This window comes from Mastigoproctus giganteus, chromosome 8, assembly GCF_048544385.1.
Source record: "Mastigoproctus giganteus isolate SK-2022 chromosome 8, ASM4854438v1, whole genome shotgun sequence".
NCBI lineage: Eukaryota > Metazoa > Arthropoda > Arachnida > Uropygi > Thelyphonidae > Mastigoproctus > Mastigoproctus giganteus.
The window spans coordinates 113,734,309-113,761,408 of NC_143582.1; the positions used below are offsets into that span (position 1 = coordinate 113,734,309).

The 27,100-nt window shown below is 38.2% G+C and overlaps 1 protein-coding gene across 1 annotated transcript in view; it reads right to left on the minus strand.

Moving 5' to 3' along the window:
• Window positions 1-27,100, minus strand: part of Epg5 (ectopic P-granules autophagy protein 5) — a 1,526,775-nt gene that overhangs the window by 280,346 nt on the left and 1,219,329 nt on the right. The window contains exon 38 of the mRNA XM_090380318.1: window positions 11,253-11,422. Within this exon, the coding sequence (XP_090236444.1) occupies window positions 11,253-11,422 (170 nt within the window). The remainder of the gene's footprint in view (window positions 1-11,252; window positions 11,423-27,100) is intronic.

The following is a 27,100-nucleotide window of genomic DNA, read 5'->3' on the forward strand; positions in this document are numbered from 1 at the left end:
GAGAATGACGTGATGCCAGGCAGTATCAAATGCCTTCTCTATATCTATGAAGACCATAACAAGGTGTTCATTTCTCACAAAGGCATTGCGAAATGCAAACTCGGCCTTGTTCATGAGATCTAAGGCAGACCCGTTTTAGCGAACGCCATGCTGACTATTACTCATTAGTCGCTGGTCTTCAATGATCCAGTCAAGTCGTGTGTGGATGATTTTCTCAAGGATTTTACTGAGGCAACTGGAGAGGGAAATTGGCCAGTAACTATAAGGAATGCAAGGATTTTCTCCAGGTTCCAAAAAGGCCAGAACTGTGGTGTGATGCCAAGATGTAGGATAAACGTTTTCAAGAAATATTTTCTTATAAAATAAAAGGCAGAAGTTTTAAATGTTTGTCATCAAGGTGCTGTAGACATGATGTAATATATTCTTTCGGGCCCTGCTGCACTGTTGTGTGTTGTTATCATTATTATTATTATTAGCTATATGGTACAAGGAAGCCTGAGGCTTATGCTGCTCAAGCAAAAAAAAAAAAAAAAATTTGAATTACCATGAGAGAGAGAGAGAGAAAGAAAGAAAGAAAGAAAGAAATCAAGTGTCAGAAGTAGAAGGGAATCACCAAGAAAGAGAAGAATGATGATATCCAGCTCAGGACCCTGCGTGTACCAAGCCCATACTCATCAGATGTGAGCCATGAGGTTGTTCTAATGGCTTGTAGAATTTCAAATACTGAAGAGCTTGGTTATATGGTAAAATTAGAGAGGTGCGAAAGTTAATGTGTCACTGTTAAGTGATGTTCTTGATTTCTGGAATTCCGGGGTAGTAGCTTAATGCCGATGAGACTTGGGCAAAGATTTTGCACAAGGCATTTGAAATATATCCAGAGGAGCAGAGAATTCTTATCCATTCCAGGAAAGGATTGTGGAAGGAATGGTTGGTAACTTTCCAGAAAGCTGTCTAATTTTCTTCCATATTAATTTGGAGTTAGTGTTTCTATTTACAGTAGATGCAAACCGAGTCCAAGAATCCTTCTTGGCTTGTCTTTGAATGAGATGCACTCTTGCCCTTACTTTCTTATAGTTAATGAGATTAACTGTTGTTGGTGATGGCCAAAATAAATTCCACATTTTATTTTATTACTTCTTTGCTTTCATGCATTCTTCATTCCACCAGTAGTTAAAATTGCATCGGGCCATAGGATTCATTAATGGAATAGAGTTTCCATGTTTTCAAAAAGCTGCTGATAACAAGTGGGATGTGATATATTCCATTGCTTCATCTATGGGCTGCAATCATATAATTTCCTCATCCAGGGTAATAGCTCACTGAAATTTGACCCAGCTGGCACGAGAGAATATCTATTTCCTGCAGGGTTCGGCTAATGGTGGTTTTGCGGAGAGCATATTACAAATAATTGGGAAATGATCGTTGCCCATGGGATCATTCATAACATACCATTCCATGACTGGAAACAGTATAAGGGAGCATATTGAGAGATCAATTGCAGAAGTTTGTCCAGTTGGCATTTGTATGTGAGTAGGTTCACCTGTATTAAGAATGGTAAGGTTTTGCCTATCCAGAAAGGTTTCAATCAGTCGGCCATGTCCATCTAATTTAGAAGATCCCTATAAGGGGTGGTGGCCACTGAAATCCTCCAAGAGACAGACAGTGGAAGGTAACTGCATTAGAAGGTTTTCCAGATCTTGGTAAGAGAAGTATGATTTGATGGAAGATAGATTGAAACTAGTGTTATCACAATCTGAGTAACGAAATGTACAGCAACAACTTCAATTTCTGTTTGAAGAATAATTTGCTTGGTCAGGATGTGAGAGTTCATTAAGATGGCTACACCACCATGGGCAGCATTTAATGTATTGCAATCTTTTCCGTATATAGAGTAGTTCTTTATGGAAGAGGAAATTTGTGAAGTTAAACAGGTTTCTTGTAAGCAGAAACCAACTGGAAAGTAGCGATGGATTTATACTGCTACAAAGTCCTCTACAATTCCAATTTATATATAAGGCATTACTTGATACGAGTACAAGGAGCTGTATCTGATTGCTTTTTCAGTATGGCAGTTTTATGGCATTCACACTTCTGTTTGTCTGTTTTTGGAAATATAGGCCAACCAGTGTCCATATCTTCTTCCACAAATATTTCTAAAATCGGATCTTCTTGGTTGGATGAGTAATCAGTATCCATGGAAGTGTCTTGGCTATTCTTTCTTGAATTGGAAGTTTTACTACGTGAAGTAGTAGTAATCACTGGTGAAGAAGGACAAGTCGCTGGTACTGTAACAGGAGTGTTACTTGCCTGTTCTGAGTGCTTAGGGACACTGGACTGTTGCTGAGAGAGGACAGCTCGACCCAGTCGGAGATTGATATGTTTGAGGGGACTGTAACATCAGTTTGGGTGGACACTGTTTGTTGTTTTGTGCAATATTGGCATAGGTACGTTTCGGCATGGTAGGAGCAATTATTTTCCTCGCTTCTTGATAGCTTGCCTTGTTCTCAACCTTATATTTAGCAATTTTTTTTTTCAGTTTTTCATCTGTCACAAGTTTTGGAATATGCAGGATGGCCGCCTTTGCAATTGGGACAAGTCATTTCTGTTGATTGAGTATGATCGGAAGATCCACATTTTGGACAAACTGGGTTTCCTCTGCATGTCATCTGAGAGTGGTAATAATTTTGGCACTTATAACATCTCAAGGGATTGGGTATGTAGGGATGAACAAGGCAAAGTAGATAACCAGCTTTTACTGATGACAGTAGGTTTGGGGAATTAAACGTAAGGATATCCTGGTGGGTGTAAGGTTGTCTTTTTTAATCGTGATTTTTTTTGCCGCAATAACATATTTATCCTGAAGTTCTTGAGTTATTTCATCCTCTGTCATATTCAACAGATCCCAGCTAGATATAACACCTCTGGATGTATTTACTGTTTTATGCGGAGATAAACTCACTGGTATCCCAGCAAAATTTGTAAGTTGTAAAAGTTTCTCTGAATGTCTATGGTTTGCTGTTTCTAAAAGTAGGTCTCCAGATTGTAGTCTCTTTACAGTCTTAGGAGATCCAGCAATACTCTCCAAGTTTTTCTGGAGGAGGAAAGGAGATAACTTGCTGATAGGTCGGCCTGAAAGTGAGTGCAATATTAGAAATACAGAAAACTCTGTTGTTGGTGAATTTGTTTTCAACCTCTTGGGTTGTTAGATGTCAAAATGAATATCATTCCCTGGCTGAGAGCTTGTCGGCTCTAAAGGTGGAAACATATTGTGCTCCAAATTTGCTCCTTTGTTCGTGTCCTTTTTCGGTCTCTCTGGGCAGGCTACATATGTAGTTCAAATTTATGAGAGAGAGAGAGAGAGAGAGAGAGAGAGAGAGAGAGAGAGAGAGAGAGAGAGAGAGAGAGAGAGAGAGAGAGGTCATGGTCAGGTTCACGACTGTTACTGTGTTAAGAGTTCTTCAGCTCTAAATGTGGAAATTCATTGGTTTCCACTTCTACTCCTTTTAGGCCTGAACATTGGTTTTCCTTCAGGTTACTGGCCCTGCCACGTGGAAGCAGGAGCAGTGTCACCAGTGATCAATGTTTGTTTAAGTCAGTAGAGTTGGTTAATAACTAATATATAGTTTAACAAAAAAAAAGTGGATTCCATTTCTGGCTTCTTACTTTAAACATTGCAAGCACAGAACAAATTGAAGTAAACAAAAGAGAAAAATCACAAGAAAAGAAACAAAACTATATCAATCCCTTTAATAGAGCAATCTGTATGTTGCATAGGGAAAATTGCTTGGCACCAATTGATGGCAGTGGAATTAACATACAGTTATATTGTAAAAAGTAAGTCGACAACTAAATGTTTTCAGAATCTTTTATTGATACAATTTTTAAGAATGTGTCTGCACACCTTTTGCCTCACTTACATACTGTATTATCATCAGCCGATTTCAAACTGAGTTATGAAAACAGGAGGCAAAATTTTGATTCATCCCTCCTTCAACAGCAGTCATTTCAGCTTTGCAGTGGCTTGAAGCAGACATTTCATTCCAAAGGTGCTCAATGAGGTTAAAGTCGGAACACACTGGGCAGACTATCAAAGCTTTTGCATATCCATCTCTTGAAAACAAGTCACAACATGCTGTTCAGTATGGCATGACATGATATAATATCGGTGTAGATCCACCATAGTTAACTCATAAATTTGAACTGCGTATGTAGTGTAAAAGACATTGTTTTAATAGTATCTCATATTGTGGGTGCCTTCACAACAAGATAGCTGGTATTGCACTACTTCAAATAAATAACACTTCTCTAGTAGAGAAGACTACTGTTATTTATTTTCAGAGGATACCACCACCCAGACGATCGTTTCGAAGCTAGTGGGCTTCGTCATCAGTGGGTGGGCTACATACGTAGTTCAAATTTATGGGTTAACTATGGTGTATCTACACCGATATTATATTAATTACCAAAACCCATAAGGATTATGTGTGCATTTCGTTTTCAAATACACCCTTTGGCATCTCTCATATTGTGGATATAACTTCGCAACTGTGATGGCATGTTGCACTACCAGGGTACCTGCCCGCCCACTGATGATGAAGCCCACTAGCTGAAATTTAGGGAGGCTGATAGTCCTTCAGCTGCGTTTTACCGAAGAAGACTAAGGCTAAATAATTTAGCCAAAACGGTCCAGGAAATTAAAGACGATGACAACACACATTAAACAATGCTCACTATTATGAATCGTTTTGTAAATTACTATGAAAAAGAGCTTGCTTTGCAGAAAGAAGAGAGAGACGACTCCATTGGACGATTGGACAATTCACACCAGAGCAAAAAGCATTACAGGACAGGGAAATAATTATGGGGGGATCTAACTGCGGTTCTAAAATCATGTAAATTACGACGCGTGCCGGGACCAGATGGTTTGGGGGTTGAACTTTATAAGAAATTTTGGAACTCGTTAGTGCCTATTCTTCTGGCCATCTTTAACAATTTTTTTCAGGAAGGGGTTGTACCCGAAGACTTTTTAAATGCCTATACTACTTTCATTCCGAACCATGGACGGGATTTAACGAAAATTGGTAACTGGATACCTATAACGTTGGCTAATTGTGACTACAAAATATTTGCAAAGATTTTGACAACTAAGTTAAAATGCGATGTAACCCCTGGCAGTTAGAAGCACACAGTGCTACAGTATACCGGGGAGGCGGATAGAATATAACCTTTGGCTATTAAAAGATATATTAGAATATTGGAAACGAAAGAGTTACAATTTAGCATTAGTAGCAATCGACCTAGAAAAGGCTTTCGATAGAATCGACCACGACTACCTTATCTCTATAATTAAAGATACGAACATAGGATCTCAGTTATTTACAGTCCTGAGAAATCTATATACACATAGTAGCACACGACTTTTGATAAATGGAGAAATTTTGAAAAACATTAAAATTGATAGGGGAGTAAAACAAGGATGTCCGCTTAGTCCTTTATTTACATTAGCACTAGAACCACTCCTGGGAAGAATAGACAGAACTGAGGGTATTCAGGGGATACCATTGCCAAAGCCGGAAGAGCAGTGTAAATGTATAGTGTATGCGGATGATGTTACCGCCACTCTCACTACGAGTTATGCGGTGAAAGAATTTACGTCACTTGTTACTTCTTTTGGTAAAAAGTCGGGGTTAATCATAAACGGAGATAAAACTAGGATCAAATTGTTAGGGGAATGGGTACATCGGCCTTTACCACAACGAGAAGTGGAGTCGGATAAATCGATTCAAATATTGGGAGTTCCGTTTAGAGAGAGTCCCATGCTACCTGTAGGAGGGCTCACCACTAAAATATGGCAAAGTTTAAAAGAGTGGGAAGTGGGACAATTTTCTTTTGAGAACAAATCCATTATTGTTAGAACCGTAATTCTTCCTATAATCTTATACACGGTGTTTATAACAGGTTATTTGGTTTTTTTTTTAGGAGAATTAGCAACTAAGGCCATATTGCTCCGGGATATGCGGTGGTCATTCCCTGACCTTTCCGCATCCTCCGTATTTGGTGGTGACGGGCTCGAACCCCGGTCTAATCAAGAAGCGTATGCTATGCACTGCTGCTCCTTCCCACCTGGCTACTGAGACGTTTATAACAGGAATCACAGCTAGGACAATGAGACGATTTTACGTTCCAACATTTCAGTTTCTATGGGGAGGAAAACAGCAAGAGATAGCGCAGAAATTTTTATTTATTTATACCGTGGGAAGATGGGGAAATAAATATTCCAAAAATTAATTTGAGGTTTAGCTGTAAGAGACTGCTGGACGTGGCTAATATGGTGCAATCTAACCATTTAGTAGCGGTACTGATAAAATATTTTATGGGATTTGGTACAGCCTTAAATTTGATAGGGGATTATCTAGGGGCCAAAAGCAGAGACAATTCCTATATATTACAAAAAAATTCGGGATATGTGCACGCAGTTAAGGGAGAAAGATATAGATCCTTCTAAGGGTGGTTTAAAACGACTCTACCGGACACTGTTTAACTCAGAAAATCCAGAAAAGCCACATTTAGTAAACCATAATGCACAGTTGTTTTTTAAAAATCTAAGAATTGGCGGAAACTACCCATTGCGTATTGATTTTTCGTGGAGGGTTCGTTATCACGTATAGATTTAGTCAGACAGCCAACAGATTATGCCAATTTTGTACCAAAATTGAAACAGTGTACCATTTATTTTATTACTATCGATTCGTGCTGGAAGTTTGGAAGAGAATCTGTAGATTTTTGAGGGTAAGACAGTTCACACTGGAGGAGGTAATTTACTTGCAATTCAATCATCCCTTGGGCAAGAAAAAAATGTTCACGATATTTTTAATTACAGAGGCAAAATATCATGTGTGGAAGCTTCGAAAACGGAAAAGGTTTGGAACCTTTAGGGGGATCTCTTTGGGACTTGAAACAAACAATGTCTGCTTCCATGCAAAGGTTTTTACAGTTGGAAAAATGGCGTTTAGGGTCTGATAAGTTTCCTTTTCTGTGCAGTTTGGTTGGAGATGAGGTTCATCTAAAGTACTGGTTTTAGTTATTTGGAAAAAAAAAGCAGATGGGTTTTTTTTTTTTTTGTTTATTACAAAATTCAGTTTTATTGATAAAAATCTAGATCACTTAGGCTCTCATCAAAACAGTTCCATGATATAGGTTTGAATTTTATAACTCATTTGTTTGGCTTAATAGATCTGGTCCAATGGGTTATTTTTCACATTAAATTCACAAATAGCTTTGAAACGATCGTCTGAATTAAGATTTTTCATGATTTAGGTTTGGATTTTATAATTCATTTGTTTGTTTGGTTTAATAGATCTGGTCCAATGGGTTTTTTTTCACATTAGATTCACACTAGCTTCAAAACGATCGTCTGGGTGGTGGTATCCTCTGAAAATAAATAACAGTAGTCTTCTCTACTAGAGAAACGTTATTTATTTGAAGTAGTGCAATACCAGCTATCTCATTGTGAAGGCACCCACAATATGAGATACTATTAAAATGATGCCTTTTACACTACATACGTAGTTCAAATTTATGGGTTAACTATGGTGTATGTACACCAATATTATATAGTTAATTAACAAAACCCGTAAGGATTATGCCTTGTGCATTTCGTTTTCAAAAGTATGACATGATGTACTGTCATATTGAAAGAGAAAAGTTCCCTTCCACAAATACTGCTCTCGTAGTTTGGAATGTTAATGTTATTTGTTTATTATTATTGTTATTTTTTTTTGTTAGTTGTTGGCGCATCGGCCATAATGCACCTACCAAGGTTTTTGCATTTTATTGTGATCCAAGCCCGAGGTGGGATTCGAACCCGCGACCTTGGGTTGCCAGGCAGGCACTTTACCCACCTGGCTAGCCCGGTCGGCAGGAATGTTAATGTACAACATTACAGTCACCGATACAGAGCAATGGCTAATGGTCCAAGGCAAAAGTACAAGAAACAACCAAAATGTTAACAACACCTCTATGAAACTTCAAGGTTTGGTCAATTGTTAAAGTGTTAAATAATGCTATCATTTTTTATCCCTTTCACCTGTTTTTAAGAAGCATTTATTCTTTAAAGTGTCCTATACTTTTTCCACGGTCTATACAATTAATCTGATAGAATGAACTCCGTTTAACTTTCAGTTTCGTAACGGCAGTCTGTCGCCTCCCTAGGGGGAAGTTATGGCGGAAACAATACACTGCGTTTAGTGCCCAGAGCAATCAAATGGCATCAGTCACCCCTCTCCCCAACGGCAACGGGCAGTCCAGTGAGCGTATGCTTAATTGCTCATGAGCGAAAAGAGCAGATTGCGACTTTGACAGAAGAGTGTGAGAAATTAGAACATGAGACGTAATTCCTTACGAGATCGAAACTAATAAACCCAATGAATGTCATTCTAAAATTCCGCGTATGAGTGTATCGATTTATGTTCAATGGCGCGATTTTAAAACAAAAGAAACTGCCTTACAAAAACATAGGATTTCCTTTCCTTTCACAATATTTCATTTTTAGTGGTGGTAATTCCCAAAGTTGACAGTCCCCAAATGAAGTTCTTTGCCCAGCATTATTGACCTATGATCTCAGAACAGGTCAGGGCAAATTAAGGTGGGGGAAACCAGAGGTATTTATATGAAAGAGGGGAAAGAAAACAAATCTTTTTCAGCGACTCGGAAGCCTATGGCAGATATAAGCTAGTCTGTAATCATGTGACAAAGGAGGTTAGGTAGGCGAAGGCAGATTACGAGAAATCTTTGGCAAAGGATGCTAAGAAAAACAGCAAGGATTTCTTTACTTATATAAACTCTAAAAGGAAGGGGATGAATCTGATTGGTCCACTTGACATCGATGGTTCGACTGTTGATGATCCTGCTCAGATAGCAAACAAACTGAATGAGTATTTTGCATCTACATTCACACATGAGGAATTATTAAGGTTTGACATTGGCAGAAGGTTATCAAATTGTAGCAGGATACTTAATGATTTTGTAATAACTGAAAGCAAAGTGGAGGAGAAATTGTTGAAGTTAAACATAAGAAAAGCACCTGGGGTGGATGGGATCTATCCAGTTATATTAAAGGAGGCGGCAAAGCAACTAAGCAAACCCTTAGCCATAATTATGAGAGCATCCTTGGACTCAGGAGAGGTTCCCATGGATTGGAGATGTGCAAATGTATCCCCAATTCACAAAGGGGGATCGAAGGGTGACACGAGTAATTACAGACCAGTTAGTTTAACTTCTGTTCCGGGTAAAATAATGGAGTTACTGGTTAAAGATGCATTGCAGGATCATCTAGACAAGACTGCAGCAATAATTCAGACACAGCATGGGTTTGTCAAGGGAAAGTCTTGTCTGACAAATTTGATAGGATATTATGATGTGGTTAGAAAGGAACTGGATGCAAAAAATAATTTTGATATCATATATTTGGATTTCAGGAAAGCTTTTGATGCTGTTGCACATGGAAGACAATTGTACAAATTGGAGCAGAATGGTATTAAGGGTAAGTTGTTACAATGGATAAAAGGATGGTTAAGTGGGAGAAGACAGAGGGTGGTAATCAATGGGTGCTGCTCTTCTTGGACTAATGTTATTAGTGGAGTCCCACAGGGTTCGGTATTAGGTCCACTGTTGTTTTGTATATTTATCAATGATATTGATGAAGGTATATCAGGCTTAATGTCGAAGTTTGCAGATGATGCAAAGGTTGGCAGGGTTGTTAATGACAGTAATGGCTGTGTGCTACTGCAACAGGATCTAGATAATTTGGGCAGATGGGCTAAGAAGTGGCAACTGAAGTTTAACCTTGACAAATGCAAAGTACTGCATATGGGTAGAAGTAACCCCAGAGAAATGTACCAACTGTGTGGTACTACACTTAAGGTGGTAGAAAATGAAAAAGACCTGGGAGTAATTGTGCAGGCAGATATGAAGTTTTCTGAGCAATGCAGACAGGCTGCCAGGGCAGGTCATGGGGTTTTGTCAATGATATATAGGAATTTTGCTAGCAGGGAAAAGGAGGTGATTATCCCTCTGTATAAGGCAATGGTCAGGCCACGCCTTGAGTACTGCGTACAGGTCTGGAGGCCTCATTTTAGGAAGGTTGTAGATTTACTTGAGCGTGTACAGAGAAGGGCAACAAGATTGGTGAGGGGAATGAAGGGATCCTCTTACCAAGAGAGGCTTAAGTTCTGCAAATTGCAGTGGCTGGAGACTAGGCACCTGTGCAGTGATCTGATTGAGATGTATAAGGCCTTGAATGGGTTGAGCACGCTGAATTCTGATGGGATCCTTCCACTTGTTCAGATTACGAACTTAAGGGAACATAAATTTAAATTAAGAAAAGACAGATGTTGATTAGATGTGCGGAAATTTGCCTTTAGCCAGCGGGTGGTTAATTGCTGGAACAAACTTCCATCTGTCGTTGTGGAAGTTGATAGGTTGAATAAATTTAAGGAGGAACTGGACAGGCATTTGGAGGGAATGGTGTGATTTTTTTTTTTTTTTTTTTTGGCTTTTGCTGCATAAGCTAATACACTTGCTTTCTTGCATCAAATGCCACTGCTGCTACTACTACTACACTGTTTTCTACCACTGCAGGAATCAATTATGAATGGGTGCTGTGATGATAGGTTTGTGTGTGGCAGTTCTTCTGCAAACTCCAAAGCTGAAGTTTTCTAAGCATCATCATACTAATATCAGTTACTGCAGCTTCTGGTTGACAGTATTTGATGAAAATTGACAGAATCTATGTACCAATCTTCTGCATGTTCTCTGGTCTCTTTCTATCAACTTATGGTCTATCTGAATGTTACCAGAGTTTAGTGCTGATTATGTGCATTTCCATTTGCTGATTATGACAGCCACCACTAATCCAAAGTCCTGCAGTTTGGTTGAAATGGCATGAACAGATTTGCTAATATAGCATCCTAGGAGAAATCCCTACTGAAGTTGCTAAACTCAACTCCTCGGCTATCTGGTGTGTTCTTTTGATCTGCTTACTTCTAGCATGAATAGAGTTTCTTTCATTCCTACTCCTACAAGTGGATGGTAGGGTATGGTTCTTCATTTTCCCAAATCCTAGGATGGGGTACCCATACACCTTTAACAATATTGGGCATTTGGATATGTTTTATTCTTTTAATTATATATGATACAGTTGACAACATTAATCAAATAGCATCAACTGTATTTTATACTTTTAAAATTCATACCTTTGCCATATCCTGAATAACTTCAGATGTGGGATAAAATTCATTCCATGGAAGATCAGAAAGAGCCATTAGGCACACATTCATTTCATAGCTTCTCATTCCTGGATTAATATATGTTCTAATGTAGTGATTCCAAACATATGATAAGATGCTAATTTTGACTTCCTTTCCTGAAAGAAGAAGAAAATATAAATAGAAATAGTTACCTATATATTTCATAGATTTTAGGACACCACATCACTGTGGTTTCATTAACTCTTGTATACAGGAAGATATGAAGCCATATATTTATATAGAAGTATAATATAATATACTTTTTCTCACTTATTTTGCTTAATTAATTAATAGAAAACTTCTTTTTTTGGAATTAAAACAAAAGGAAACAATCATGAAAAAAATTCAAATAAATCACAATGATATCAAAAATTAAAGACAGTTTAAGATATAATAAAATTAAGATAATTTTCAATTTCACAGTTTACTTGGTATTGATTCTGAATGTAATCTGTTGATAGATCATGTGCCCTGTAATAGTCAAGACTTCCTGAATTTCTTGGAGTGTTGTGGTTTATTTCTTGCAATATTACCTGTTTTGTTCCAGCAGTTTTCAACTATTTTAAGAGAAAGGCAATTTCCTGGCCATGAAAGTTTAACACTTGCCTTATTGAGTGGGATGACAACCTCCCTATCTATAGAAGCAAACGTTCAATAAATTGCTGATAGGACACCTGTCCATAATGCTAGAACTTTGTGCATGTCCAACTGTATTATAACTCCCAAATCCTTTTCTTCCTCTACTATGTTTTTTATTTCATAACCACCAATAATATCAGTTAATTTGGGGTTGCTATTCTCCAAATTCAGGATATTCCATTTTGCTGCATTAGAACATAATACAGCAAAACTGTCAAAGTAAGAAGCTCTGCCTAACACTGTTCATCAACTAACTTATCATTCATATTATCTGCAAATTTTTAAATCACACCCTGTATTCCTTCATTAGTGTAATCCAGAAAAATCAAAAACAGCAGATCTCAGTACCAATCCTCGAAACCTCACTTCATACATTAGCCCAATCTGAAGAATGAACATTAAACACAACTCTCTGCCTCCTATCATTCAGTCACCCTGCAATCCATCTTAGAATCTTACTAGTGATTCAAATGTACTCCAGCTTGTACAGTAACCTATATCTCGAATTTGAGAGGTAAGGTATAACGTAAAACTATATAGCGGAATACATATTACTGCATTAGGTAAGTATAGTATAGTAAATTAATCAATTAAATTTATTAACCTTATTAATTTTCACTGTTAATTAATTAAATCACATTTAAACTGAAATCATGCCCCAGACTAGAGCAGCAAAGCAACGTGCACAAAGAAACGGGAGTGCAGTGGCTCGGGGGAGAACCGAAGGGGGGACAAATCCCCAAACGCATCACAGCTTAAATAAATGTGCAACTTGTGAAATGTTTGCAGATCTTTCTGGGATGGGACATGGTGTTGGTAAGGGGGATATGTCTGTGTGTGCTCGATGTAAGCAATGTGAACAAGTTAGGTGCCAATTCAGCATTGTTATGGGCTTTATGAGAGCTTGAAGGACAGGGTAGATGCCCTTGAAGGACTTAAATTGGGGGACCCATTAAGTTCTCAGCTGTCCACATCAATGACAGAGCCTGCAGTTGATCATCAGGCAATATAATGGCAACCTTCAGGGCAGAATGTGCTCGTCCCACGGGAACTGGTTATTGTCGGTGACTCTATTGTAAGGAGACAGAAAATATATTGTGCAAAATGGATATAGGTGAAATAGGATCAGGGTATGCTGCCAGGTTCAAAAGTTGATGATGTTGTAGAGTTGATATCATCGTTTAAGGGCACAGAGTTTGATATTGTTGCACACGTCGGCACTAATGACATTAAGAGTAGGAGGTCTGCAGACTTACTTAATAAGTACAAGTCAATGTTGAAAAAAAGTCACAAGTTACGGTTAAATTTGAAAGTTTCTGCAATTCTGCACAGACATGATAGGAGGAAGTATATGATGAGAACCTTATCAATCAATTTGGCCCTGGACAGATTGTGCAAGGCTCAAGAAGTAGAATTTTTCTCAGTGTAGTCAGTGCTTGTTAACACGGTAGATTGTTTCTACAGGGATGGGATACACTTAAATAGAAAGGATGCAAAAATATTTGCTGATACTATTGTGGCAGTGTTAGGTGGTTCAGAAAACTGCTAGCTTGAGGGGATTCACAGACTAATAGATTAAAGATAGCCACAGGCAGAGATGAAAGTGATTCTTGCACTTCTACTATTGGAATGAGCAACAGCTTGCAAAGGGAGGTACTCATGATTTCACGGGTTGCTGGGAGTCATCATGGAACAAGTAAATACATGGGTTGTGTTAGGGTAACTAAGAGTAAGAATAGGCGTATGCATACTTGCATGTACACCAATGCTAGGAGTATAGTAAATAAATTTAACGAATTTGAAGTGCTAGTCAAGACATCAAAAGTGGATATTGTTGGTTGTTATTGTTGTTGTTGGTATGAAAGTTTCACGACACAAGGTCAACTGTGGCCAATATGTGTCTGTCGGCGTCATTACGTTCATTTTAATGATTTAGGATGGATATATCAGAGTGTATTTATTATTCCTAGATGTTTAATATATATAAAGAGCTAACTTAGGTTTGCTTTGTCACCAAGTACATGAGAGAGGGTTAGAGGAGCTTGCAAGCTTGCTAATGATTGGAAGGATGTGGTACGAACAGCTGAATAATTTGGACAATCAATCAGGATGTGCCTTACTGTAAGCTGTATCTGACAGACAGAACAGAGCGGGGGATCTTCTCTTAAAAGTAAATGTTTGTGAGTGAGGAAGGTATGCCCAATGCGCAGTTTTGTTAATATAACTTCCTCCTGTCTATTTGTACGTGAGCTAGAACGCCACGAATATAGATCTTCTTTTATTCTGCGAAGTTTATTGCAGGATTGGTCCCTCCAAAGTTGTTTCCAGATGGAAGTATATTTGGTACGAAATACATCCCTATAATCTGTAAATGGTACAAACTGAAAGTTATCTTGTTTATTAAGATCTGGAATTTTTGCGGCTTGGTCTGCATGATTATTTCCTAGAATTCCAGCATGACTGGGAATCCAACAGATAGACAGATAGAAACATCTGTTTTCTTGCTTCCAGATAAGACACTTTATTTTCTACTTTCTATTTTTGAATTTGCTTTCCCAATACCCACATTTCTCATGTCTTCGAAAAAGCAGGATGATTTTCGTGACAATTGGGACAGAGTGGTGTAGCAGATACGCAGTTTGCTTGATTGTGGTCTTTTGATCCACAGAGTGGACAGATGGGATCATTGCGACATGTCGCCTGAGAGTGTCCGGAAGCAAGTCGGATTTTGCAATTTAAATATCCTGCTTTAACTGAATGGGGAAGAGAAGGATTGTTAAAGGTGAGAATTACTGATCGGGTTGGAATGAGAATTCCGTCTTTCTTCATCACTATCCTCCTAACATGTATCACTTGTTGTTCTGTTAGCTTGCGCAGTAGTTCTTCCTCTGAAACAGTCAAAAGGTCCCATTCGGTAATAACACCTTTCGATGTATTCAGGGAATTATGTGGGGTAATTTCAACTAGTAGTCCTGCAAAAGTTTTCGTTATTAGCAATTTTTCCGATTGATGACTTAGTGAGGGTTTCTACTAAGAGATCACCTGATTGTAATCGTTTTATCATTTTTGGTGATCCAACCATGGACTCTATAGCCTTCTGAACTAAGAAAGGGGATAATTTCCCAACGGGTTTTGATGATAACAAATGTATCACCAAAAAAAAGGGATAGTAGGCTGAGAGCTGTTTATTTTCATTCTTTTAGCCTGAGACATGTTCAGCTGAAGTCATCACAGTTATTGGAGTTAACTTTCTCCAATCTTGTGTTGTTAGTTTTTTGGTCCATTTTCAACTCCTTTTAGTCCTGGGTGATGTCTTTTCACCCAGTTCCAGCCCCACCATGGGGGAGGCAGGAGTAGTGCCACCAAGTGACCAAGCGAGTAAAATAGAAGGTTAGTACACAGAAAAATTAAGAAAGGTTATTTTCCTTTCTGAAACTTCTTCCTCATGCTTTAAGAAAGAGAACTCTTATTATGTATTTGAATAATGGAAGAAAAAACGTGTGAACTCAAAGTGAAAAGCTTATCTCTCTAATATAATCGCAGTAGAAGTCGCAGGGAAGATCACTTGGCCTCAAGATTCGCCTGGCACCCAGGGCCAGATATTGTTGGGATATCAGAGACGTGGTGCTACATGAATATAAGCAGTGCAGAATTGGAATTTGGGGATTACAATGTGTACAGAAAGTATAGAGAGGACAGGAAGGGAGGAGGAATTATGCTTTTAGTTAAGAAACACGAAATCTAAGGAAGCGCATCCAATTGACATTGGTGGACAATGCAAGGTTCAGTCAGCATGGTGTTACATAAGCACCAGAAAAGGGAAAATGAGAGTCGGTGTGTGTTATAGTTATATGCCCAATGAATCTGATGAGTATAATGAGCAATTGTGCAGAGAAATAGAGTGGGCCAGTAAATCAGAATGTCTTATAATGTGGGAGTTTAACTTTCCAGATATTGACTGGAGCTTGTGGGTTGGTCACTCACATACTAGCAAAACTTTTGTGGATTTATTGGATGCCTGTTTACAACAGCAACATGTTCAAGAGGCAACAGAGAGAGTAATACTATTGATCTGATTATCAGCAGTTATTCTTCATGCATTAAAAATCTGCAGATAAAGAAACCACTAGGTGGCAGTGTACTAATGTGGGATTTACTTAAAGATGTAACTATCATCAGGGGTAAGGGGAAGGCTTTTTGCTTTCGTAAAGGTGACTACAGTGGTCCCAAAGAGTTTTTAAATTCAATACAGTGGGATCAACTGATGATATATTCCCAAAGGTGAATTATAAGTGAGAAGCCTTCAGGGGCTTAATCTTGCAGGGTAAAGGGCTTTTCATACCAACTAACTGTTCAAGGTTTAGGCCTAAATGGATATGATATGAATTAACGCAGCTTGTGGCAGAGAAGAAAAATGCATGGGATGCATATAAATTATCAGATGATACAGAAGCCTACGGGAGATATAAACTAGTCGGTAATCAAGTCGCAAAGGAGGTTAGGCAAGCGAAGGCAGATTATGAGAAATCTTTGGCAAAGGATGCAAAGAAAAACAGAAAAGAGTTCTTTACTTATGTAAACTCTAGAAGGAAAGGGAGGAATCAGATTAGTTCACTGATTTGACTATTGATGATCATGCTCAGGTAGCTGATAAATTGAATGAGTATTTTGCATCTACATTCACACATGAGGAATTAATCAAGGAGGGGAATGCCAGATGTTTATCAAACTCTAGCAGGGAGCTAAGTGATTTTATAATAACTGAGAGCAAAGTGGAGGAGAAATTGTTGAAGTTAAACATAAGGAAGGCAGCTGGGGTAAATGGGACCTATCCAGTTATATTAAAGGAGGCAGCAAAGGAAATAAGAATGTGTCCCCAATTCACAAAGGGGGATCAAAGGTTGACATGGTTAATTACAGAGCTGTTAGTCTAACTTCTGTTCCAGGGAAAATAATGGAGTGACTGGTTAAGGAATCAAGGCAGGATCATCTAGACAAGACTGCAGTTATATTTCAGACACAAGCATGGGTTTGTTAAGGGGAAGTCTTGTCTGACAAATGTTATTGGATACTATGATGGCTACGAATGAATTGGATGCAAGAATAATTTTGGTATCATATACTTGGAGCCGTATGGCATTAAGGGCAATTATGGCATCCAAGATAGCAGGAGCAATTAGGTTCTTTGTGATGATGGTCCTTCTTTGGTCCACTAATCGCTGTTTGGTAACTTGAATATCTGGGAATCGTTTCAACCACTTGGTATGTAGTTGCGACCTGTATAATTTCGTATCGGTCTCTAGACTGGTTATTTCATAGTATGCTCGCATGATGTATGTATTCATTTCGACGCTCCACTTAGTGTGTTGGCATCTTCTTTCTTCCTGGGTGGTCACTAGCGCAGTTGCGTAGGAAGCACTTCCAGTTGATGGGACTGGATGGTCTTACCCTCCTCTTGTGGTGGCCAAATGGGGGACAGCGCCACTTTCTCCACTGTCTTGCTTGGGAGACAGTCTCCAACTTTTCGAAATGACCCGTCTGCCTAAGGCCTGAACGTGAGTGACTTTATCCTGCGACACACTCGATGCAGTATGTTCTCTGTGACATCATCCATCTATGGAGGTGGACTTGTTTAGTTTCGGCTTATGTTAAGTGTTTTTTTTTTTTTTTAAGTTTTTGTGAGTGATACCAGATGGCGCCACTATCTGCCTCAGCCGTCACTCCGACTTTGGGGAAGCTAAGTCCAATGGAGTAACTTTCACGATGTTTTTTTTTTTATATAGGTCTCCCAGAATAATAGAGCGGTGTTCCCTTCCACCAAGGAGGGTTTCAAACCTGGTCCATCAGGCCGGTAGTCCAGTGTCTTAACCACTGAGTGTCATCATGCCCTTTTTATTATTATTATTATTATTTATTTCTCCCTGATTGGGGTTCCAACTCGTGAAGGGTATTGCTACAACTTAGAAAACTTGAATCCACCAACTAACTGACTAAGGAGTATTTATATATATATAGTAAACCCCCGCTATTTGCGGGGGTTACGTTCCTGAGAAATGTCACGAATACCGAAAACGCGAATACTGAGTTATGGCTCCCATAGTAATAAAGGGGTTCCGTTCCAATGAAATATATAAGAAAAACTAGTCTAAAATTTTTTCTATGTATGTATTATATGTACCTTCACAATATGACTATGTGCATAGACAGTACATAGTGAAATGCAAGCATTTCGCATCGAAATGAAAATAAGAAACAATTTAATATTAAATGTAATATTTATTAGAAATTTCAAACAAATCTTTCAATCTACTACCTTGGCTATAGCTAAAAAAAACTTATCCTGCCATTGCTATCACCAGTTTCGCTAAAGTGTTGATAAAGGTGTTTTGCCTTTTCACGAATGATGAGTGAACTTAACGGAATTTTATTTTGAGTCCGGTCTTCTATCCACAGATTTAAAGCCTTTTCCATTTTTTCTAATTTAACATCACGAGTTACAGAGCAAATTTTTGAAGCAATTAGTGCGTTTTCATGGACACTGGGCAGATTTTTTCTTCCGATTTCTTGATTGATTGTACTGTTGATTTATTGATTTTATGTTTTGCAATTGACGAGACATGTTCACCATTAGAAAATGTCTAATAACTGAATTTTACTAGCTAATGTCATCACCTTCTTTGATGTTTTCAAAATTCCCTTGTTATTCGTAGCCATATTTTTGTAGGGGTTAGAAAAGAACTTGTCCACAATAAAGTCACTTTCTTCCATTAACACACTCGAAAAAGTCTGTTTTCACTAACACACTGCAAAACAGTAGATTTTCACTTTTGTAAGCATATCAATTTATAAATTGATAAATTTATTCAATTTATAAGCATATAAATTAAAAGCAAATGGTAAAACCTTCCATGACAAGCACATAGCACATACTGAGCAAGGATCAGCGAGAAACATCCTCACTCGCAATTTTTTCACCCCTCTCCCCCCACCCACTGAGCGCTGTTTTAACCGTGAAAGATGATTTTAGCCATGGCCATGTTTTTTTATGGCGGAAAATGTTCATGGCGATTTAAAATTCACATTTTTTCATGTTTCATTTTATATTACTCAGCCACTGTGAATACGCAAATAGCGGGGGTTTACTGTATATATATATATATATATATATAGTAAACCCCCGCTATTCGCGGTATCTGTATTCGCGGTTTCGCGATCGCCGATTTAATATAAAATGAAACCTAAAAAAATGTGAATTTTAAAGCACCGTGAATATTTTCCGCCATAAAAAACATGGGTGTGGCTAAAATGATCTTTCCCGGTCAAAACAGCTCAGTGGGTGGGGGGAGAGGGGTGACAAAATCGCGAGCGTGGATGTTTCTCGCTAATCCTTGTTCAGTATGTGTTATGTGTTTGTCATGGAAGGTTTCGTCGTTTGCTTTTAATTTATATGTTTATAAATTGAATAAATTTATCAATTTATAAATTTATATGCTTACAAAAATGATAAATCTACCGTTTTGCACTGTAAAACTGACTTTTTCGAGTGTGTTAACAGAAGAAAGTGACTTTATTGTGGGCAAGTTCTTTCTAACCCCTACAAAAATATGGCTACGAATAAAATTGAGTTATTAGACAAAATTTCTAATGGTGAAAGTATCTCCTCAGTGGCAAAACATTATAAAATCAATGAGTCAACGGATCAATCAAAAAATCGGAAGAAAAAATCAGCTGTAGTGTCCGTGAAAACGCGCTAATTGTTTCAAAAATTTGCTCTGTAACTCGTGATGTTAAATTAGAAAAAATGGAAAAGCTTTAAATCTGTGGATAGAAGACCGAACTCAAAATAAAATTCCGTTAAGTTCACTCATCATTCACGAAAACGCAAAACTCCTTTATCAACACTTTAGCAAAACTGGTGATAGCACTGGCGGGATGTTTTTTTTGCTAGCAAGCAAAGGCAAGGTTTGAAAGATTTGTTTGAAATTTCTAATAAATATTACATTTAATATTAAATTGTTTCTTATTTTCATTTCGATGCCATATGCTTGCATTTCACTATGTACTGTCTATGTACATAGTAATATTATGAAGGTACATATAATACATACATAGACAAAATTTTAGACTAGTTTTTCTTATATATTTCATACTTTGGAACGGAACCCCTTTATTACTATGGGAGCCATAACTCAGTATTCGCGTTTTCGGTATTCGTGACATTTCTCAGGAACGTAACCCCCGCAAATAGCGGGGGTTTACTGTATATATATATTTTTTTTTTTTAAAATAAATTTTTTATTTTTATTATTTTATATACCAAACATAACTGACTTAAACACTGGAAGTATACTCCCAGAACTATGTTCAGGGTCCTACTATAGGAACGAGAATAGCAGCCACGAACTGCCTGAGTATGATCTATTTCCGCCTTCTTCCGTATTCTTTACGCTTTCCTACTGTTCTTGTGAGCCATTAGTTTACCGAATGCAATATCGAGATGCTCCTTTTCTGCTGTATCACACTTTTCTTGCCTAAACAAAGTTTGGCAACTATTTATAGCTACTTTGTTAGCTTATTATTCTCCTCTATCCTGGGATGTACTAATACTTCTGTTTAATTTCTAACCAAATTACATTCATAATTTTATTTTATTTCAACTATTTTCTCTAACTTACAGTTTGAAATTTCTGACACGTGGCGGTAGCTAGTATTTTAATTTTAATTATTTCCTTAACTTACTTTTTTTCGATTTCTTACACATGGGGCTGCTAGCAAATACCATAAATACTTTATATCAGACTTATTTGAAACTTTTTCGTAACTTTCCACTGCAGTGCAGATCTTTTCTCTCTCTCCTCAGTCAATACACCAATTTGACCTCAGTAGTTATCCTCTTTCATTTTAACCTTTCACTTTGTATTCTGTCTCTGTCGGTAACGCCATGAAATATACATATCCATTAATTTAAATTTCAACACTTATCTGAAATGAAATATATGCTGCATATATTTCACTTCAGAAACAGAGGCCTTTCTGCTCTTTCCTTTTCTTTCGGAGGCTGGCCCTTGAAGAAAGCATTGAAATCATAGGATATGGAGCATTAAGTACTTCTAATTACTTCTTATTACTTCTGTCCCTTCCTTGTTCTCCATAATTACAATTTAAGTTCAGTTAGCCCTTTACCTTTACCTATTCCACTTTCAAACCTACAAACTTATACAGCCACTCCCCGACTTATGTAATAAGTCGAATTTCCTCTACTTAAGGAAATTCGAATTTATGTTAAGTTTTTGGCAGTCGGTGCAAACCTAAAAAAATCGTGGAAACGTATTTTGCATCCCGTAGGAATAAATGGAGGTATCGTGAAAATATCGTAATGCGAACCCAATAACAGATTGTTATTTTTTTGGTGATTCATTCCAAGACCTCAGAAGTTGAAATTTTCTCTATATAACTAAGCTATTTATCTCTCTAAAAGGTCATTTTTATAATGGAAATTGCACTACACTCTCATTGCTATCATATGTTCCCGATTATAAGAATCAATTTTCAACGCTTTTGTGATATTTTTCTAAAACACATTTTTGGAGGTCACTACCATAAAACAATAAAAACAATTTGCACTTTCCAGTTTATTGGGCTTTTCTGTTAGCGCAATCTATTTCTTATAAAGGGGTAGTAAAATCGATCTTATTGCATTTGTGATAATACCTGGAATTGTGTGGGTTTTTATGTTATTATGGTAAAATGAGTACCTTCTTCACTGAAATTTTCGATCATATAATAAACAAATAAAATTTCAGAATCTTCTCTTCATTCCCATTTACTTATTACAATGGTGAAGGGAAAGGGACCAACGGAAAGTGCAAGTGCTAGGAAACGAAACAAAATTGATTTAGAAATGAAGATGATTAATTAAGTAGTACGAAGCAGGACAATGTTTGTCATCTCCTGCATGGAATTAAGTCTTGCTGCTTTAACAGTGAATACTGTTAAGGGCAGTGCATGTATAAAAGAACATGTTAAAGGATCAATGTATTTAAGATGAACAGTGATCACAAAACAGCGTTTAGGTGCTATATCGAAGATGGAAAAGCTATTAATAATATGGATGGAAATTCAGATTCAGAAGAGAGTGCCCCCCCCCCCCCCCGAGTCCAATGGCCATTCAGGCAAAAGCAAGTATTTATGAAGATATTAAGGATAAGTACGGCAACCCCAAGCCAAATTTGTAGCAAGCAATGGGTGGTTTAATAGGTTCAAGCATCACGCTAGTTTCCAAAACATTAAAGTATGCGGTGAAGTCGCCAGTGTCGATTCTGCAGCTGCAGAGAAATTTTGTGATGTGTTGGGAAAAACCCCTTCTAAATTCCACAGCCCTCAACTTCCGCAGCAGACTGCTTATCAACTGGAGAGTTAATTCTGGCAACGATGCTCGAAAGGCAAGACCTGCTGACATTATGCCTGTCTCCTCTCTCTTTTTGTAATTTTATAATTAGAAATTTGAAATTTTGTACACTTTTGTAATTTTTCCTGTGCATGAGATAAAAAAAGGAATAATTATATTTACATGTTCATAAAACATCTTTCATCTTTTGCTTCTATCAAATTCAGCATGCATAGTTGCCAATGCGGAATTTCACTAAATGCTTATTTAGGGAGATTCCGACTTACATAGCGTTCCGCAGAACGCAACTCTTACGTTGGTGAGTGGTTGTGTGTATATATATATATATATAGTAGTAATATATAACAGTTAAGTAGCAAAATAAACAGAAAAAGAAAAATAACAAAAGTTATAGTCCAACGCTCCAAAACGTGCAGAGCAGCAGTAGAGGAAGCAAAAGGATATAAATAATGTGTGGTTTGTAGAATAAATAGTGTCTGTGAAAATGGAAATGAAAAGTACACATGGTGCCTGAACTAAGAGAAGTTTAAGAGATAGTAGAAAGTGGAAGTGAAGTAGGGGTTAAACAGTATTTGATGATAAAGGGAGGTATATTGTTATTATTTAAAAACTTGTTATAAAAAAAAAAAAAAAAAAAAAAAGTCTATCAAGACATCAAAAAAAGTTATTGCCAAGTCCTACAAACTTGACAATAACCACTACACTCCATTTTTTTTTTATAACAAGCTTTTAAATAATAATATACCTCCCTTTTTCATCAAATACTGTTTCAGTATAGTTTCTTCTATAATTAAAAATAAATTCAATTTCGATTTACTTGGCTTTTGTTTTTTTGTTTGTATTGTGGTGCATGGACTACCCAAGTCATAATGTGCCAGTTCATATGGTGTGATGTGTTTCAGAGGTGTTTACTTTGGATTTAAAATTTTCCTTTTAACCTGATTCATACATCATTGTGTGTCTGTTACTTGTATTCACTTCTTTAGAGGAGGTGGTATAAATTAATAGCTTTAAGGAAGTTGAAAACATCTGTGAAGTCATCTCTATTTTTCAAGAGATCTGTTAAGGTAATGGAGTCATGTGTCCTATAAATATCTTTGAAGGCTTGTTTGTGTTCATTTGCATATGTAGGATAGTCTATTAATATGTGTTGAACTGATTGGACTGTGTCACAAGTCTGGCATCGTCGTGGTTGCTCTGCGCGCAACAAAAACGAGTGCATAATATGGGTATGCCCGATTCTTAGCCTGATCAGTGCTGTTTCTTCTTTTCTCGACCTTCGATTGATAGAAATCAAGTTTTCAATATTCAGCTTTATTTGGTATAATTTGTTTACAGTTTGCTGATTCCAAGTTTCCTGCCATTGCACATGGCAATACACCATATTGCAAGCTTGTAATCAGAATACGGCATTGATATATCTTCTCTGATCTGTAGTATGGCTTCTTTTGCTGACTTGTCTGCTGCTTCATTTCCAGCAATCCCTGTATGTCCTGGGATCCAGAAGAAAAGTGTATCCTTTTCTGCACCAGAAATGAACACCAGAAAGTGTTCATTTCTGGTGCAGTTAGTATTTGCCGTATGTGCCAAAGTACTGAGTGTTTGGGTGTACCTATGTTTTGCTGGCTTGTAAGGAACTCAAGGAATCTGTATATATTACACTTCTCATGTTATGCTTATCTCGTACATGAGTTAAGACTATTTTTATTGTGTATAATTCTGCTGTGTATACACTGCACTCTTTCGGTAGCTGTTGCATTAAAGTAATAACTGGGAATACAGCTGCTGCTCCCACTATACACACAGATGGTTTTCGAACCATCTGTGTATATTGGAATATAGTCAGGAAATTGAATTCTGTGCACTGCATGTAACTGTTGGAAGATTGTTGCAGATATCGCTTTTTTATTCCATTTCTGAAAGGAGAAGTCGCATACTGGGATATGTGAATCCCATGGTGGAGGAGTGTGAATTGGCTTTTGTGCTACTCTGTCTATAATTAAAGTTATGTACTGCTAAAAAGTCTTGCATTCTAATTCCCAGGGGTCGATTTGAATTCTCTTTAGCTCTTAAGCACGCTTAAGAGCTGAAGAGAATACCATCTGAAACTTAGTGGTATCCGTAAAACCCTTTCAACTACCTGTCCCACATACCAAAGACTTGTGGTTGATTTCTAATGCAAGCAAAAAAAAAGTCACATTCAGACTGTGCAGTTTAGATCTCTGTAATATGAACTTTCTCGATTATCTGACATCACACCAAACTAATAACAATGGACAACTTATGTGAAAACTCAGCTGAACCCACTTCAAATTCAAAAGAAAGACCAATAAATAATGGGCAACAGACCACCTAAAACCACAATGATGACCCACAATCTATAGAACAAAATGGAGATGGTGAGATGGTCATACCAACAACCAAAAAGAAGACTAAGGGTTTCGCTGTCCCAAAGTCTGAGCAGAAGATGAGATCACAGAGTGAAACCCAGGGAAAAGCGGGCATCCAACAAGAGAATATCAAAGATGCTACCAAACAACCGAAATCACCAAACACAGACCCCCCACCTTCCCTGAAGGTACATTCCTGGACCAGCTCCTGGCCCTCTGGGTTGAATTAGAAAACAAACTAAAAGAACCCACAAGCAGAATTACTGCTGTTCTATGAGCAGAAATTGTTGGCATATGGACCAAACTGGAGACGGTCCTTCACAACGTGCATGTCAAGTCAGAAAGGAATGCAGCCAAACTGGAGGCATACCTAGAGAGCAAGGACACTCAAATGCAAGAGCATCCCAACATATTCTGAAGTGCTGAGGAAAACCAATCCAAAACCACCAAATATGGTACAACCCGAAAAGAGAAAAACACTCCTACCAAAACCGCACCTAGTGTTGCTCAAGCCGGCTGCACCTGAAGCACCCAACACAAATGAAGAAGTAAAGAAAGGGGTCATAGCGACCTTCTCAGAAGACCTCAGAAGTACGAGGATAAAATCAATCCATAAGACCCGTAATACTGGAGTCATAACTGAAACCAAGTCAAAGGAAGATGCTCACAAGATCCTAACCAACGCCAAGATCCCAACCATGGGACTCGTCGCTGAACCACCATCAATAAAAATCTTCGACGTTGAAAATGACATCAATCACACTACCCTCCGAGAAGAAATCTGTAGAGAAGAAACCAAAACCTGTAGCAGTACTTCCCGGATGGAAAGCCAGAGGAACTCATCACACCAAAATACCAGACCAAATCCAGGACTGGGAATGCCGCAAACTGGGTTGTGGAATTTGTGCTGCAAGCCTGGCAGGCACTCACTCATCATACAAGAGTTTATATAAATTGGGGCTCACACTGTTTTAGGGAACACGTGGCTGTCACCAAGTGTTTCAGTGTTGCCACTTTGGCCATACAACGCACATATGTACACAGGCAGAGCAGACCTGCAGCCACTGTGCGACAAAGGATCATAGCTATGATACATGTTGTAATAAAACCAGTGACCCAATCTGTGCAAACTGCCGAAGCTTAAAATTACCACACAACCACTCAATCCATGACAACAAATGCCCTATATATGTTAAGGCAAAGAACACACAGCAATAAAGAACTGAATATGGGGACTATGACTAGACACTATAATAATACTGGGCTTAAATTTTTCCAAATTAACGCACAGCGAGCTAAGGCAGTAGCTGGCCAAATCGGACAGAAGATCGAAGAAGAAAATATAGATATTCTCCTGATCCAGGAGCCCTATGCCTGCCAATGGAATAAAAGGCTATCCTACAAGGTGGTCCAGGTGGAAGGAGAGATGGCACGGACAGCCATAGTTGTGCAAAACCCCAACCTCACGGCCACAAAATTTCCCTTCTCTGCTCGGCCTGGGCGGTGTGCGCCCACATAGTTACAATGCTAGGGGATTTCTACACAGTTTCCCTATACTGGTGGCCAGGAGAGGATATCCTGCCAGCTATACAGTACCTTCAACACCTTCTCACTGAGCTAGGAGCAAAAATCCTAATCTGTGCAGACGTAAATTGCCGCTTTCTGTTCTGGCACAGCGAAACTCCGGAACACAGGGTGGCAAGAAATGGCCAGCGTCTAGAAGACTTCATAATAAATAGAATCTTGGTCGTCCATAATTGTCCCAACAATCTGCTAACCTTTTCCAGCACCCTCTGGGAAGCCACCATATCAACCAGACCCTTTGCAGGCTATACACCACCAATTGGACTTTGCGGGAGGAATGGACCACTTTCGACAATCGTGTCATTACTTTCAACATGAACAGAACAGAACAACAACCCGTACCCCGGCTGCAGGACAGAGACTCCAACGCTATGTCATGGACAAAGGCAAATTGGAACCTATTTAAGGAGATGCTAACCGAAAAAGAGCAACAATTACTGGCTAAGAACCCCCAAGACCCTGACTGGCACCAACAGATGCAATCGTGATGGCGCTAATGAAGCCATAAGGAAAAGAAATCCCCTTCCAGGAGCTGCCCCCTGGTTGTCCAGAGAACTTAAGGCACTGATGCAAGAGGTAAATCAGAAACGACGTGCCTTCCAGATGGCAAGGAGGACCTGGCCACCTCCAGAAGTTGAATACCTGCAGCAACAATACCGTGAAACCAGGAATGATCACACAGCAATGATCAGGCAACGCAAAAAGCAGTCCTGGGAGCACCTGGTTTCAACAATAGAAAACACTGACCCCTAGGGAGTTGTTTATAAAGTGAC